This window comes from Vanessa cardui, chromosome 1 (genome assembly GCF_905220365.1).
Source record: "Vanessa cardui chromosome 1, ilVanCard2.1, whole genome shotgun sequence".
Classification (NCBI taxonomy): Eukaryota; Metazoa; Arthropoda; class Insecta; order Lepidoptera; family Nymphalidae; genus Vanessa; species Vanessa cardui.
In genome coordinates, this window is record NC_061123.1 from 15,373,117 (window position 1) to 15,386,046 (window position 12,930).

General features: G+C 32.9%; 1 protein-coding gene across 3 annotated transcripts in view; it reads left to right on the forward strand.

Moving 5' to 3' along the window:
• Window positions 1–12,930, forward strand: part of LOC124531057 (uncharacterized MFS-type transporter C09D4.1) — a 72,046-nt gene that overhangs the window by 53,854 nt on the left and 5,262 nt on the right. For all 3 annotated transcript variants that reach the window (XM_047105505.1, XM_047105514.1, XM_047105522.1), the window contains one exon: window positions 7,976–8,200. In XM_047105505.1, the coding sequence (XP_046961461.1) occupies window positions 7,976–8,200 (225 nt within the window). The remainder of the gene's footprint in view (window positions 1–7,975; window positions 8,201–12,930) is intronic.

The window sequence follows — 12,930 nt, forward strand, 5'->3', positions numbered from 1 at the left end:
TTAGTTTTGATTCCGTATTAATGGATGTGGAATCCTATAACGATTAGTAAAAACCCATTGATTGTATATATTAAGTTATTTTCCTCAATTAAAAATGAATTGATACACCCGATCAAGAATAAGAATTACGTTTTTATTACAAAAACGTAAAAAAAATTCTTTAAAAAAATTCTGTCTAAGCATTGCAATGATCTAGATTACGAGGTTTTGAGGTGTCCTGTTCCTTCTAAGCAATCCTCTTTGAAATTTTAAGTGTTTTCCAATTTGCATATAGACCTTATCCGTGTTACAAATATGTTGACGTCAACAATTTACAAATATGATTGATAAACGCATTGTTCATTTGGTGGTATGGCTTTGTGCAATCACTCACTAATCAGATATTCTACCGCTAAACTACCGCTACTTAGTATTATTGTGTACTGGTTTTAAGGGTAACTACAGCCACGAGCTTATAACTTAGCTTCCATGATTGGTAGCACATTAGTGATCAAACGAATGGTTAATATTACTTACAGCGCCAATGTTATTCGGAGGTGTTGACCACTTGCCACCAGAATGAGATGACGCAATAGCTGAGGCTACTGGACAGGAACAGCCCGGGTAGGGAGGGTAACTTCGAGGTCCGTACCCGGCTCACCCTAAGGGTTAGCGGGAAGAATTCTCACTCACTCACTTGCCATCGAATGGAACCTTTCCTTGTCCGCTTAAAATATAACTATTGTACTCATTGTAATTACTTAGTCAGGTTTCGATATATTTTAAAAGTATAAATCTCATAGAAGACCAAACTGAAAAATGAGTTGCTGTAAAATGTAAAAATTTTGAAAGTGTCGCAAGTAAATTTGATTAAAAGGGCTGTTTTTTTTACAAGAGTCAGCATGTGAACAAAGTAGCCGGAATTAGTATAATTGCCGGTTCGGCTGACGCTCGAGCACGTTTACGACTCCACTGCCCGTGCTTTTTACGTTATTTCGCTTGAAATTTTTAAAACGTAATTTTTTAAGCGCAATCAGCGCTGGAAATGTTCAAAATGATTACCCACTACGAAGCTCTGTTTTCTGCAACATTTTTATATGTATACCTAGCAACCCGCCCCGGCTTCACACGGGTACAATAACAGATACCAAATTATCAGTGTTCCTTTACTATATTGTCCATGTATTAAAAAACGGCAATCAAAATCCGTTGTATAATTTTAAAGATCTAAGCATACGTAGGGACAGCGGTTAGCGACTTTGTTTTATACTTACATATGTATGATGCAGGATATCATGACATTTGAAAGTGGAAGTTCTTTGATTGAGATTAGTGCAGTGCAGTGCAATAATTCAACATGTAACGATTGATTGGAACGGTATTTTTATTATATAGCGCGTCTTGTCACAACGGAAACCGAAAGTATAGTTCTACATCTGTCCGTTAACGCGGAAACAACTGTGTATTAATTAGATTCCGTGTTTTGTTACGACGCAAATTTATTTAATACTAGTTTTTACTCGTGGCTTTGTTCAGGTATAGGCAGGGGTTAAAAATTTGGGCTCGGGGTTGTAAATTTCATTAAATTCTCTTTAAGTCAATATTAATTTATTATTTTTGGTTTGGCCGTGTCAAATCATTATATATAGAATTAATTATAAATACTTAAAATATTATAATATAATAATTGATATAAACTGAGAAATACATTTAGGAAGAGAATAATAATAAGGTACATTAGATTATTAAAGTTAATTTATTTTTTGGTTGATAACAGTATCTCATAAATGAGAGATTTGATTATATTTTATTATGACATCGCAGTTTTTTCTTGGACACAATTTGTATACAATGAAATATTTTTGTGTATAAATATGTGTAAATTTCGAATGGAATAGTGTAAAAGACTATTTTGATTTATATTATTACTTTATTAATTAGAGAAAACGACTTCGAAAAAAGAAAGTTACATTTTTAAAAATGATTAGAAAGAGGGTACCCCAGAAGATAGACTTATGCAATTGGCTTTATAAGACCTACAATTTTCTTCTCTATTGTTTTGATGTATCTTCTTACGCTTTGCCAGCATTAGATGTATCATACATCATCATAGCATAAGAACTGTTTTCTATGACAAAACACAGATGAACCTACTATATATACAATAGTTCTGATGACATGATTGTGACAACCGCATTATACGCCATTGAGTAGTTAAAACAAGAGACCAGAAGTAGAGACAGAAACAGACATTGTTTTGTACTATTTATAAATTATAGACAATTTTATTTTAAAAATGTTATAGATGAAAATAAAAGCGATCGAATAACACATATGTCATTCAACAGGGAAGTGTTTTGGGACCAATTTTATTCATATTAATCACATAGCAGTCAACTCGGTGACATTGATTATAATGTCCAGCGTTTTGGTTTTTCCGGTTATTTTTCACGTTGTACGTGGAACAACTGAGACAATACTTAGTCCTAGTAAGTCTGACTTACTTTTCTGTGTTCTTAGTTTGGTGGAGCGCATTCGTATATTCTCCTAATTGGCAGCTCGTTACAGCCGATATTTGAAGCCTCAAGCTTCTGAATTTTGAGAGGACCAAGACGACGTTTTCGCTTTCATCGTCCCCACCGAGATTGCTTTGACGATTTAAATACGTAACTCCAAAAATGTATTCTGCAACACTTATGTTTATTTATAATTTCTTCTTTCAGCGCCGAGAACGAAAGGAATGAAATGATGAGTAAAAATTAAGCATTCGAAACTTATTGGAGCTTGCCCGGATTTTAATCCTTGGATTCAAATCAAATCAAATCAAATCAAAATAAACTTTATTCAAGTAGGCTTTTATAAGCACTTTTGAATCGTCATTTTACAATTAAGTGAAGCTAACCCCGCATTAAGTTTGTGGGTCTTCGAACTAGTGAATGCCATTATTAAATACCCCATAAAGATTTAAGAAATAGTTCAAAAATACCCCTAATGACAGATAATGAATATTTGCAGGATTTAAAGTGCAGAGATTCAGTTCTCAAATTTTGTATTACAGTCTCGGTTTTCAGACAGCTAATCGTGTGTACATAGAATACATTTTCTAAACTTTTGTAGACGTTCAAATATCTCATTGCATTTTTTCTCTTAATTTAAAGCGATGACATTTTGGATTCTTACGTAATAGCTGTAATTCTAAAGCTTTCAAGTTTCTGTTAAAGATTGTTCTGAATCCCGTTTAACGACAGTTGTAGAAAACTCTAATGGTTTAGGAAATTGGTTCTTCGAATGACGTTTTTGCGTTGTGTTAACGTACTTTTACTTAAAACATTCAACTTGCATTTCGGAAGATAAAACTTTATCAAACAATTCTCGAGGATTTCTTGATGACATGATGACATTATTGCTAACAATCCTACTAATCCTATATTAATATTATAAATGTGAAAGTAGCTTTGTCTGTCAGTCTGTCTGTCTGTTGCTCTTTCACGACTGAAACCGCTGAACCGAATTTGATGAAATTTGTTATGAAGCTAACTGGAACTCCAAGAAAGGACACACTTTTTTGCTTAACACATCACAACACGCTAAAACGCTTTACGGGGCGATTACTAGTTGATAATTAACACAAAATAAATAGTGATTGATATTTTTTTGCGAGTGAGTATCAATCTATTATAAAGCTTTCCTTGAGATTTAGTTCGTCAACTTTAAGCCGATGTCGTGTGATCGATGGTCTAAATTGTTTGTAGATTTAGTGTCTTTTCCTTGGGAGTACACTTTCCCAGAAGTGGGATATTTACTCACTTATTACTTTATAATTGCCGGTAAGGCACATTGGTACGAAAAAAAGAAACATTTATATGTGAAATTTTAATGGAAAAATGTTCCGTTTGACATTAAATATTTGATTACGCCTTAAGGATAACACTTGAAAAGTAGTTACTGTTATCGAATAATGATACACGACTCGTTGACTGCTGACCTTAACTTTGCAACGTTTTATGATTATAGCTATTGTCATCGTCATCGTCATGAAATCGTCCCGTGCCTCGATAATGTCAACAACTTTGTAACAACCAATTCGTTTCTATACGTGCAGCACATTCACGTGCTATTCCTCGCTGATCTAGTACATAGCTTATAATTAAGATAAGTCTTAAGTTCAATTGTCTTATAATTGTGATTCATGAGTAATGAGTTATTTTCGAGGGCGGAGATGGCCCAGTGGTTAGAACAAGGACATCTTAACTGATGATTGCGGGTTCCAACCCAGGCAAGCACCACTTTATATGCATGTGCTTCATTTGTGTTTATAATTAATCTCGCGCTTATCGGTGAAGGAAAACATCGTGTAACTTGCATGTGCTAATCTCATAAAAATTCTGCCATATGTGTAGTCAACCAACCCGCATTGGAACAGCGTGGTGAAATATGTTCCGAAATTTCTCTTCAAAGGGACAGAAGGCCTTAGCCCAGCAGTGGAAAATTTTCAGGCTGTTGTTGTTTGTTGAGTTATTTTCTCCAGAAATTCTTTAGGATATTGCAAGTTTACCGTAACTCCGAAAACGGTGAAACATTTTTTTTTATCGGTTTCCTTTCATTGGATTTTCAAAGTGCACCTTTGTTTTCGCACTGCGATGTCTCCAGCGCGATTGTCTGGTTCGATGACGTATCAAGAGTCTTATGTGACTCTCGAGCCAATTTGTCTCTCGAGCAGCCTTTTGAACCGACCGTGTTGTTTTCGAATCTATCGTTTTAATTACCCAATAACGAAAAGCAAAATAAAAAAATTTGGACGGTAGAAAATTGTATTAGGATATAAAAATAATTAACTAGATATAGAAAATTCCCAAGATATGTTCCCCTGTGAATTATAGACTTACCGTCAAAGAAATAGAAAAAAATTGTGACAAATTCTTATGGAGTTTAAATTTACATAAAATGTAACACAAAATTTCAGCGAAACACAACTTCAATTGGTCTAGTGGGTACTGTAGTCGCCTACAAGCGCAACGGAATAGTGTTATAAAATGTAAAAGTTTTTATATTTCTTTTTAATTTTCGACGAGTAAAACCTTTAGAAACTTAAACAATTAAATACCGGACAAAACATTTTCTATTTCTAGCTTTGTTACATATCCATGCTTTTATTTAAATTCACCTTTTGTTTTTATATTAAACCTTGTAACTATAATTTAATCTAATTCCAGCTAAGATTATTTTTAAATTAATTTACTTTTTCTTGAGAGCTGAGATGGCCCAGTGGTTAGAACGCGTGCATCTTAACCGATGATTTCGGGTTCAAAACCAGGCAAGCTCCGCTATATATATGTGCTTAATTGTTGTGTTTATAATTCATCTCGTGCTCGGCGGTGAAGGAAAACATCGTGAGGAAACCTGCATGTGTCTATTTTCATCGAAATTCTGCCACATGTGCATTCCATCAACCCCCATTGGAACAGCGTGGTGGAATATGTTCCAAACCCTCTCCTAAATGGAAGAGGAGGCCTTAACTCAGTAAAGTAAAGTAAGGCTGTTATTTTACTTTACTTTTTCTTGAAAAATCTTTACATTTTTCTTTCTAACTCTGAACCCACGTGTCCGAATTGTTCGGGCTTTTTTGTTATTGATTGAATACTAACAAGTCCGCACGTTTTTAAGTATCTTTAAGTTGCATTTTTTGTTAATTGCCTTAATTAACAATATACGTGAGTTTATATGGAACATCTCTGGATTTAGGTTGCGCTGCAGAAGAAATAATATTATGAAAAGATATACCTATATATTTCACTGGAATTATCTGTTTGTTTATCTTTTAACGAAATCTTCCTCTATTTTTTATTAAACGCATCAATCATTGTCCTTGGTCAAATACGTTCTCATTTTACGACTTTACGTGAAATAATTTGGAATTATCATCCGATTTACAGTCACGTCCCTACCAAGGAAAATTTTATGACGTACCGTACTTATGACGTATTAAGCTTCTAAAGATATTTCATACACAAATATACATGCAAGAAATGCAGAATAAGTATATCAGTGATAATTAGGACTCCATTCCTTTTGTTGTTTCATTTCCCACTGTAAAATATGTGTATGGCTATGAGTGTGTTTGTCATAATAGGGTGATAGTGTTTTTGTTGAACAACCCTCGGTTCGTTTTGTACGACAACTTTAAAACTAATGATATATTACATACATAGTTGCAGTACTAATATTACTTACATAATAAGATGTTTTGGAATAAATTTTATACATTTTTAAGGCATCATTAATAAATGTCTATTAATATTATAAATGTGAAAGTAACTCTGTCGCTCTTTCACGACCAAACCGCTGAACCGAGTTTGATGAAATTCGGTATAAATCAAACTTGAACTCCAAGAAGGGACATAGGCTACTTTTTTGCCTAACACATGACAACCAACACCCTAAAATGCTAGCAAAGCCACGGGCGACTACAAGTACATATATAAATAAATGCACATGGAGGATTGTTGTAAGAGTCGAGATGGCTGCGTGGTTCGAACGCGTGCATCTTAACCGATGATTGCGGGTTCAAACCCAGACAAGCACCGCTGATTCATGTGCTTAATTTGTCTTTATAATTCATCTCGTGCTCAGCGGTGAATGAAAACATCGTGAGGAAACCTACATGTGACAAAATTCATAGAAATTCTGCCACATGTGTATTCCACCAACCCGCATTGAAACAGCGTGGTGGAATATGTTCCAAATCTTCTCCTCAAAGGGAGTGGAGGCCTTTAGTCCAGCAGTGGGAATTTACAGGCTGTCGTTGTTGTTGTTGTTGGAGGAGGATTGTTCTAATTTTTATTTCATAGCTGTTTATTAAATGTATATTATCGTTATTTTCCAATTTTCCAGCAATGAACGTACTAATAATAGACTAGTGTATTGTGACCAACCATTACAATGACAAAGTTAATGCGCCCGTAATCCTCTCGAGTTAAATTATCCCAGTAGGAATTGATGGATGTGAAAGGTCAATTTATAATAACCGATCTGAGCTAAGAATAAAAAGGACGGTGACGGAGCTATGTGCAGTGTACGAACCACCCACTCACCAATCATTCCACCGTCAAACATAAACATTCTGTATTGCTCTTTTCCGGGTTGATTTCTAGATGACTAAATATGACCATTGACCTTCTTAAAATAAGTAATGCTTACTAGTGTCTATATTTATCTCAGGTCAAGGCGTATTTTACTATAAAAAATGTGAAAAAATAATTGAGTATGAAATTTTAATTAGTCACCTAAATGTGGTAAGACCATAATTTCCAGAAATTATATAAATGTTAGATGTCTGGGCTCGATGAGGTAATGTACATTTCAAATGATGTGGAAAGGTTTTCGGCATTTTAGGTTGTGTTCAAAATTCCATGTTTATATTATTAATATGAGAGTAAGTTTGTTTGTCTGTCTCTCTGTCTATAATGTTTTCCCGGATAAGGGGATGTCTGTTTTTTGAGTCTAAGCCTATTACCGGGTGTAATATTGGGTACAAAGGATTGTAGCCCTCGGTATAGCTAATTTTAAGTACATTTTGAAGTAACCACATTCATTGGTAGCTGGTTTCCTTAATATTAGTCTAAGCAACGCGTATTCATTGGTAATTCGAAAATATTACTATTCTTATTTGTTTAGTTCCCTCGAATGGGTCTCGACAATAATTGGTACTTAATAAAGATATGATAACGGATTTGATGATTTACAATTTTCAAATTAATTGAATACTGTCTTTGATTGGTAAAACTCTGTAATTAAAATCTTGAAAAGTGTTACTACTGACTTCTGCCTGTACTTTTATAATCTATATTCCGATAGTAGCCTTACATTTAATATACTTAACAAAGTTATGTTAAAGTGCTTGTAAGAGCCTACGTTAATTATGTTGATGTTAATAGGCTAGCATAATGTTGTTCTAATTATAAATATATTTGTTATTTATATTTATCTTATTTTTCAGGGTCTTCGAATAACGACCATCATCGGGTCATTTGGAACATGTGCGGGCGCATGGCTGAAGGTGTTCTCGGTGCCACAGGATCTGTTCTGGCTTGGGTTCACTGGACAGACAGTGGTGGCCATATCCCAAGTTTTTATCTTGAACGTGCCACCGCGCCTGGCCGCGGTCTGGTTCGGAGCTGATCAAGTATCATCAGCCTGCAGTATTGGTGTTTTTGGTAACCAGGTAAGTTAAGTGAAAACTTGTAATCATATTTACATCTAAATTATTATAATCACAACATATTACAGAATAAAGTCCACTAACCTATACGTGATAAATTTAAAGACTACGTTATTTTGATATTTTCTAATAATTTCATGAGAAAACTTTAGGTGTATAATTCATTAAGATTTTGTGTAAATTGCTTTTTATGTGATGATGACTGTTGAAGTCGTCGGAAAAAGTCGTGCCGACAAATGGAGATGTGTATTTTTATAAAAAAAATTATATAGGACCTCATTGTATCCTTATGAGGCCGAACATTTAATATATTATGTATGTATATACTTACTACACAAAAAGCAGGAAACATTGTTATATAAAAATTAAACAGTTTGGTGTTGGTACATTTAAAGCAGATGACTGATAACGTGTTTACCAAGTAGGGAATGGTGTGAACCATAAGAATAATATTAGGTATGTGTATGTAAATAATGAGCAGTTAAGGTCACTGATTAAAGAATAAAGATCATTTTCACATATCCATAATGTATCTATAATGTCAACTCTACACATAATGTTCTTTAGTATTGTGTTATAAAATAAAAATAAAAAACAACTTAAATAGTACATAACATAATTTTTAATATATATTCTGCAAGGACTGAATGTCTGTGATAAGCTACAAACAGAAATTTTCCACTTCTCAAGTACTGTATAAATGCTTAACAAGGCTAAGACGATGGCTCCAAAGATTTTCCTTTTTGAAAACTCTTATAATTTTCATGACATTAATTATCGTTCTGCCAAAAATAAGTATATAGATACAGTTTAATGAAAGTTCCACTTTATTATTTTTCCTTTTAAACGTTTTAAACATTTTAATGTCTTTGAATCAAACCACAATGCACTCCATTTATTCAATAAGAACAAGAAGATTTTATACTTACTTATTGATTATTTGTGTTTGAGTTTGTGAAGCAAATACTTTGCCTGTCATGTCACACAGTATTCATATCATTCGTGTAATACAAAATTGATACAAATTTATTAAAGTCAAACCTCTTGAACTCGACCAGGATAACTAGGACCAACTTTACTCAAGCAAGAACATATGAATGAAAATCAGCAATTACTGACTTCCCCTTTTTATTATCTATAGAATCCTTTATCGAGTAACACGCCTTATTAATCAATATTTAAATCAATTAATCAACAATACTAAATCCTATATAATCCTTTGAAGCTCTATAGAATAGAGTTTTGTTTCTACGAATACGAAATACGATTTATCAACGAACAGACCGTAGTATTATTCCAGTGCAGATGGATCTCGACTCCGATTGCTGACTCGGAAGCGTTTATTCAATTGTTTTGAGTAGAGGGGTCTGGCCTGGTGTGATTTAGTTCATCTCATTCATCCTAACAGATCCATACCAATGATATACAAATACACAACTTGAAATAGATAATCAGATATAAATAAGGCCCTTACATTCCCACACCCGAAAAAAAAATCAGCAATATTTTATACGATTTTCACGAAAGGAAAGAGCGATTAATGAAGAAAGCTTGGGTTTATGATTCATAATTTCTTATGTAAATGCATATCTAAATATTTTATTAATTATTCTAAAATATGGATTGAAACCTGATCTACCTATAGTAGCGAGTAAATTATATCACTAAGTCATCATAGACACGCAATCTTAACTTATTTATCGCACTATTTGTACGTCCTATATTGCAACTCCATTATTTTAATGTACAAGGAACAAACACAAACTTGTTACTCGACTGCATAGAGTCAGTAACTCCTTTGTGGGGCAATGTATACGGTTTTACAACACGATCCCAGAAAGCGTTCAAAATGCCTCTGTTGCCAAATAAAAAAAAAAATTACGAAACGCTTGTGTGTAAAAGGTTACTATACAATTAATGAGTTTCTGATCGATAGCACACCTTGGGAATGAAACGATCACCTCCTGTTTTTTTTCATTTCATATTAAATTGTTTATATAACATATGAGACAAAAAAATCCCGCTGAGTTTCTTTCGCCGGTTCTTCTCGGGTCAGGATATTTTATTTTCCGAACCGGTGGTACTGTTTCAATTGACCATCAATAAGATAGTGTAATACTTCTATATCGAATAAAGTTATTTGAGTTTGAATTTAATGAAAAAAAAAAAAACATATAAATAAATGCGTTACTATATATATCAGGTTCAATATCTCCAAGATATAAAATATAAATATTTAATAATCCCCTACACAAACAGACACAAGTATATGTATACATAACAAACATGTGTAATGCAATTTTGTTGAAACCAGTGATTACTATCACGCTAATCACTTGTGATAATCTCGAGCCGTGATTTTCACAGATGTCTTAAATGATCATTTTTATCTAATTTTAACGTTTCTTGCTTACTTTAACTTGACATTTACTGCGAAATTAAAAAACATATTACATAACACAATATATGACTTAGTAGGGATTTGTCTGTCCGTCTTGTGCTCGGATTTACAACCGCAAGCATTTAATTGTTTTCGAATTATGATAGTTTTAGGTATGACGGTTCTCAGGAAGAAAAGTATGTGAACATTGACCAACTTATTTCTATTCACATTTTACTTGAAAAGTCGGATCGTTTTGATATTTGACATTGAAAATAATTTTGCAAGACGTGAAATTGATTCAGTTTTTGTTTTAATTTGTATTGAATTCAAAATTATACTTACCAATGCACAACTATCAAAAACATTTTGATGTTATTTTGACTCACTATAGCTTTACTTTGTAAGTTAGGAAAAGAAGAAATATGTGCACCAGTTTAGTACGGTAAAAAGTTACATTTGTGAACGAAAATAATCCGTTGAAAATTATCATAAATAAACAAATATTAAAGGCATAAATCTCCACGTTTGTGTGTTTCATTACTATGTTAGCATTCTTGGTAATTTAATTAATAATACTATGTAATGTCTATATATTATTTAACATTTATATAACTGTACTATACTGTTTTTCATTATGTACGCTAAAAATAAAATAGATTAGTGATAACAAAAGTAGGTATTTACAATTATGAAGTTTATATATATAATAATAAGTAATAATAATACGTTTATATATATATATATATATATATATATATATATATATATATATATATATATACATATATATATAAAGTATTAAATAAATCGTTAAACATGATATATTTTGAGTAATATTTTAATTTTGATTAATGAAATAATTTATGACTTAAAATATTGGTTATAGTGACTACTAATATTTGCTTACTTTTTTTTTGTTTTTGTATTAATTAATATTTAAATTAAGTTTTACGTATTTTAATAAACACCATACTTTTGCTTTGTGATATTATATAGAAAGATTTAAAATTAGTTTCAAATGTTGATATGCTACTAAAACGTCCCTGGTTTAAACATCCATACATGGATGTGTTTGTCTGATAACATATGGCCGTTAGGCACTAAGAGAAACCTAGATCTATTAATAGAACAAACATACGACAACAACGGCGAACAAACGACCTCACGACTAATATACATAAATTGTTGTAAAAAAAATGAAACGATTTAGTCCATGTAGCTGTCGTTAGTCACAGTTTTTCACGGGCAGTGTATAAGATTTGCGTTCCTAATTACTATTATTATTAGAATTCGAACTCTTTAATTCCGGTCTGGCTTTGTATATATTATATTTTTCTTATTACTCATTTCTCATCTTTCTACCTATTATACTTTTTAGATCCTACTTCAGAGCGTATAGTAGTGTATCAACTAGATAACTTTTGGAAATATAATCGCAGTCTTTACTTGGTGGTAGGGATTTGTGCAAGCCCGTCTGGGTAGGTACCACCCACTCATCAGTTATTCTACCGCCAAACAACAGTATCCAGTATTGTTGTGTTCGGGTTTGAAGGTTGAGTGAGCCAGTGTAACTACAGGCACAAGGGACATAATATCTTAGTTCCCAAGGTTAGTGGCGCATTGAAGATTTAAGGAATAGTTAATATTTCTGACAGCGTCATTGTGTATGGGTAATGGTGACCACTTACCATCAGGTGGCCAATATGCTCGTGCCGCCAACCCGTACCATAAAAAAAGTAATTATTTAATAATTATTTATTATTATCGATACAAATCTGATATTTGAACAGCATCGTGTATTTATACGCATATTAAAATTCAACTATAATCGGTTGGATTTTAATTAAATCTGGTCACATCAGCTTTATATAATACTAGATGTCGCCCTCGGCTTCGCTCGCGTTTTAGGGGGTAAAGTAACCTATGTCCTTGCTTGGAGCTCAAGTTTGCTTCATATAAAATTTCATCAAATTCAATTCATTGATTTGGTATTGAAAGAGCACCACACACAGACAGACAGAGTTACTTTCACATTTATAAAATATTACTATCGATGTTTGAATCAAATTCAGATTTAAATGAGTTTTTGATGAGCAGATTAATTTTTCCCAAGTATTTTATTGATTAATATTGCCTTCCAAAAGATTTTTTTTCAAAAGGTTTTGATGAAAAGTTCCCTTTGTACATACAACGTAACTGTTACTTCCTCGTCTAGTATGACCCGTAGACTCCCAGGGGTATGACGACGTAATACGCAAATGCAAGGAAAATACACTCTTTTCCTCCCTCCCGATGTTGACAGTGCTCTAAGCTAAAAGCTAGACGTACGACCTTAGGGCGTATTTTGAGC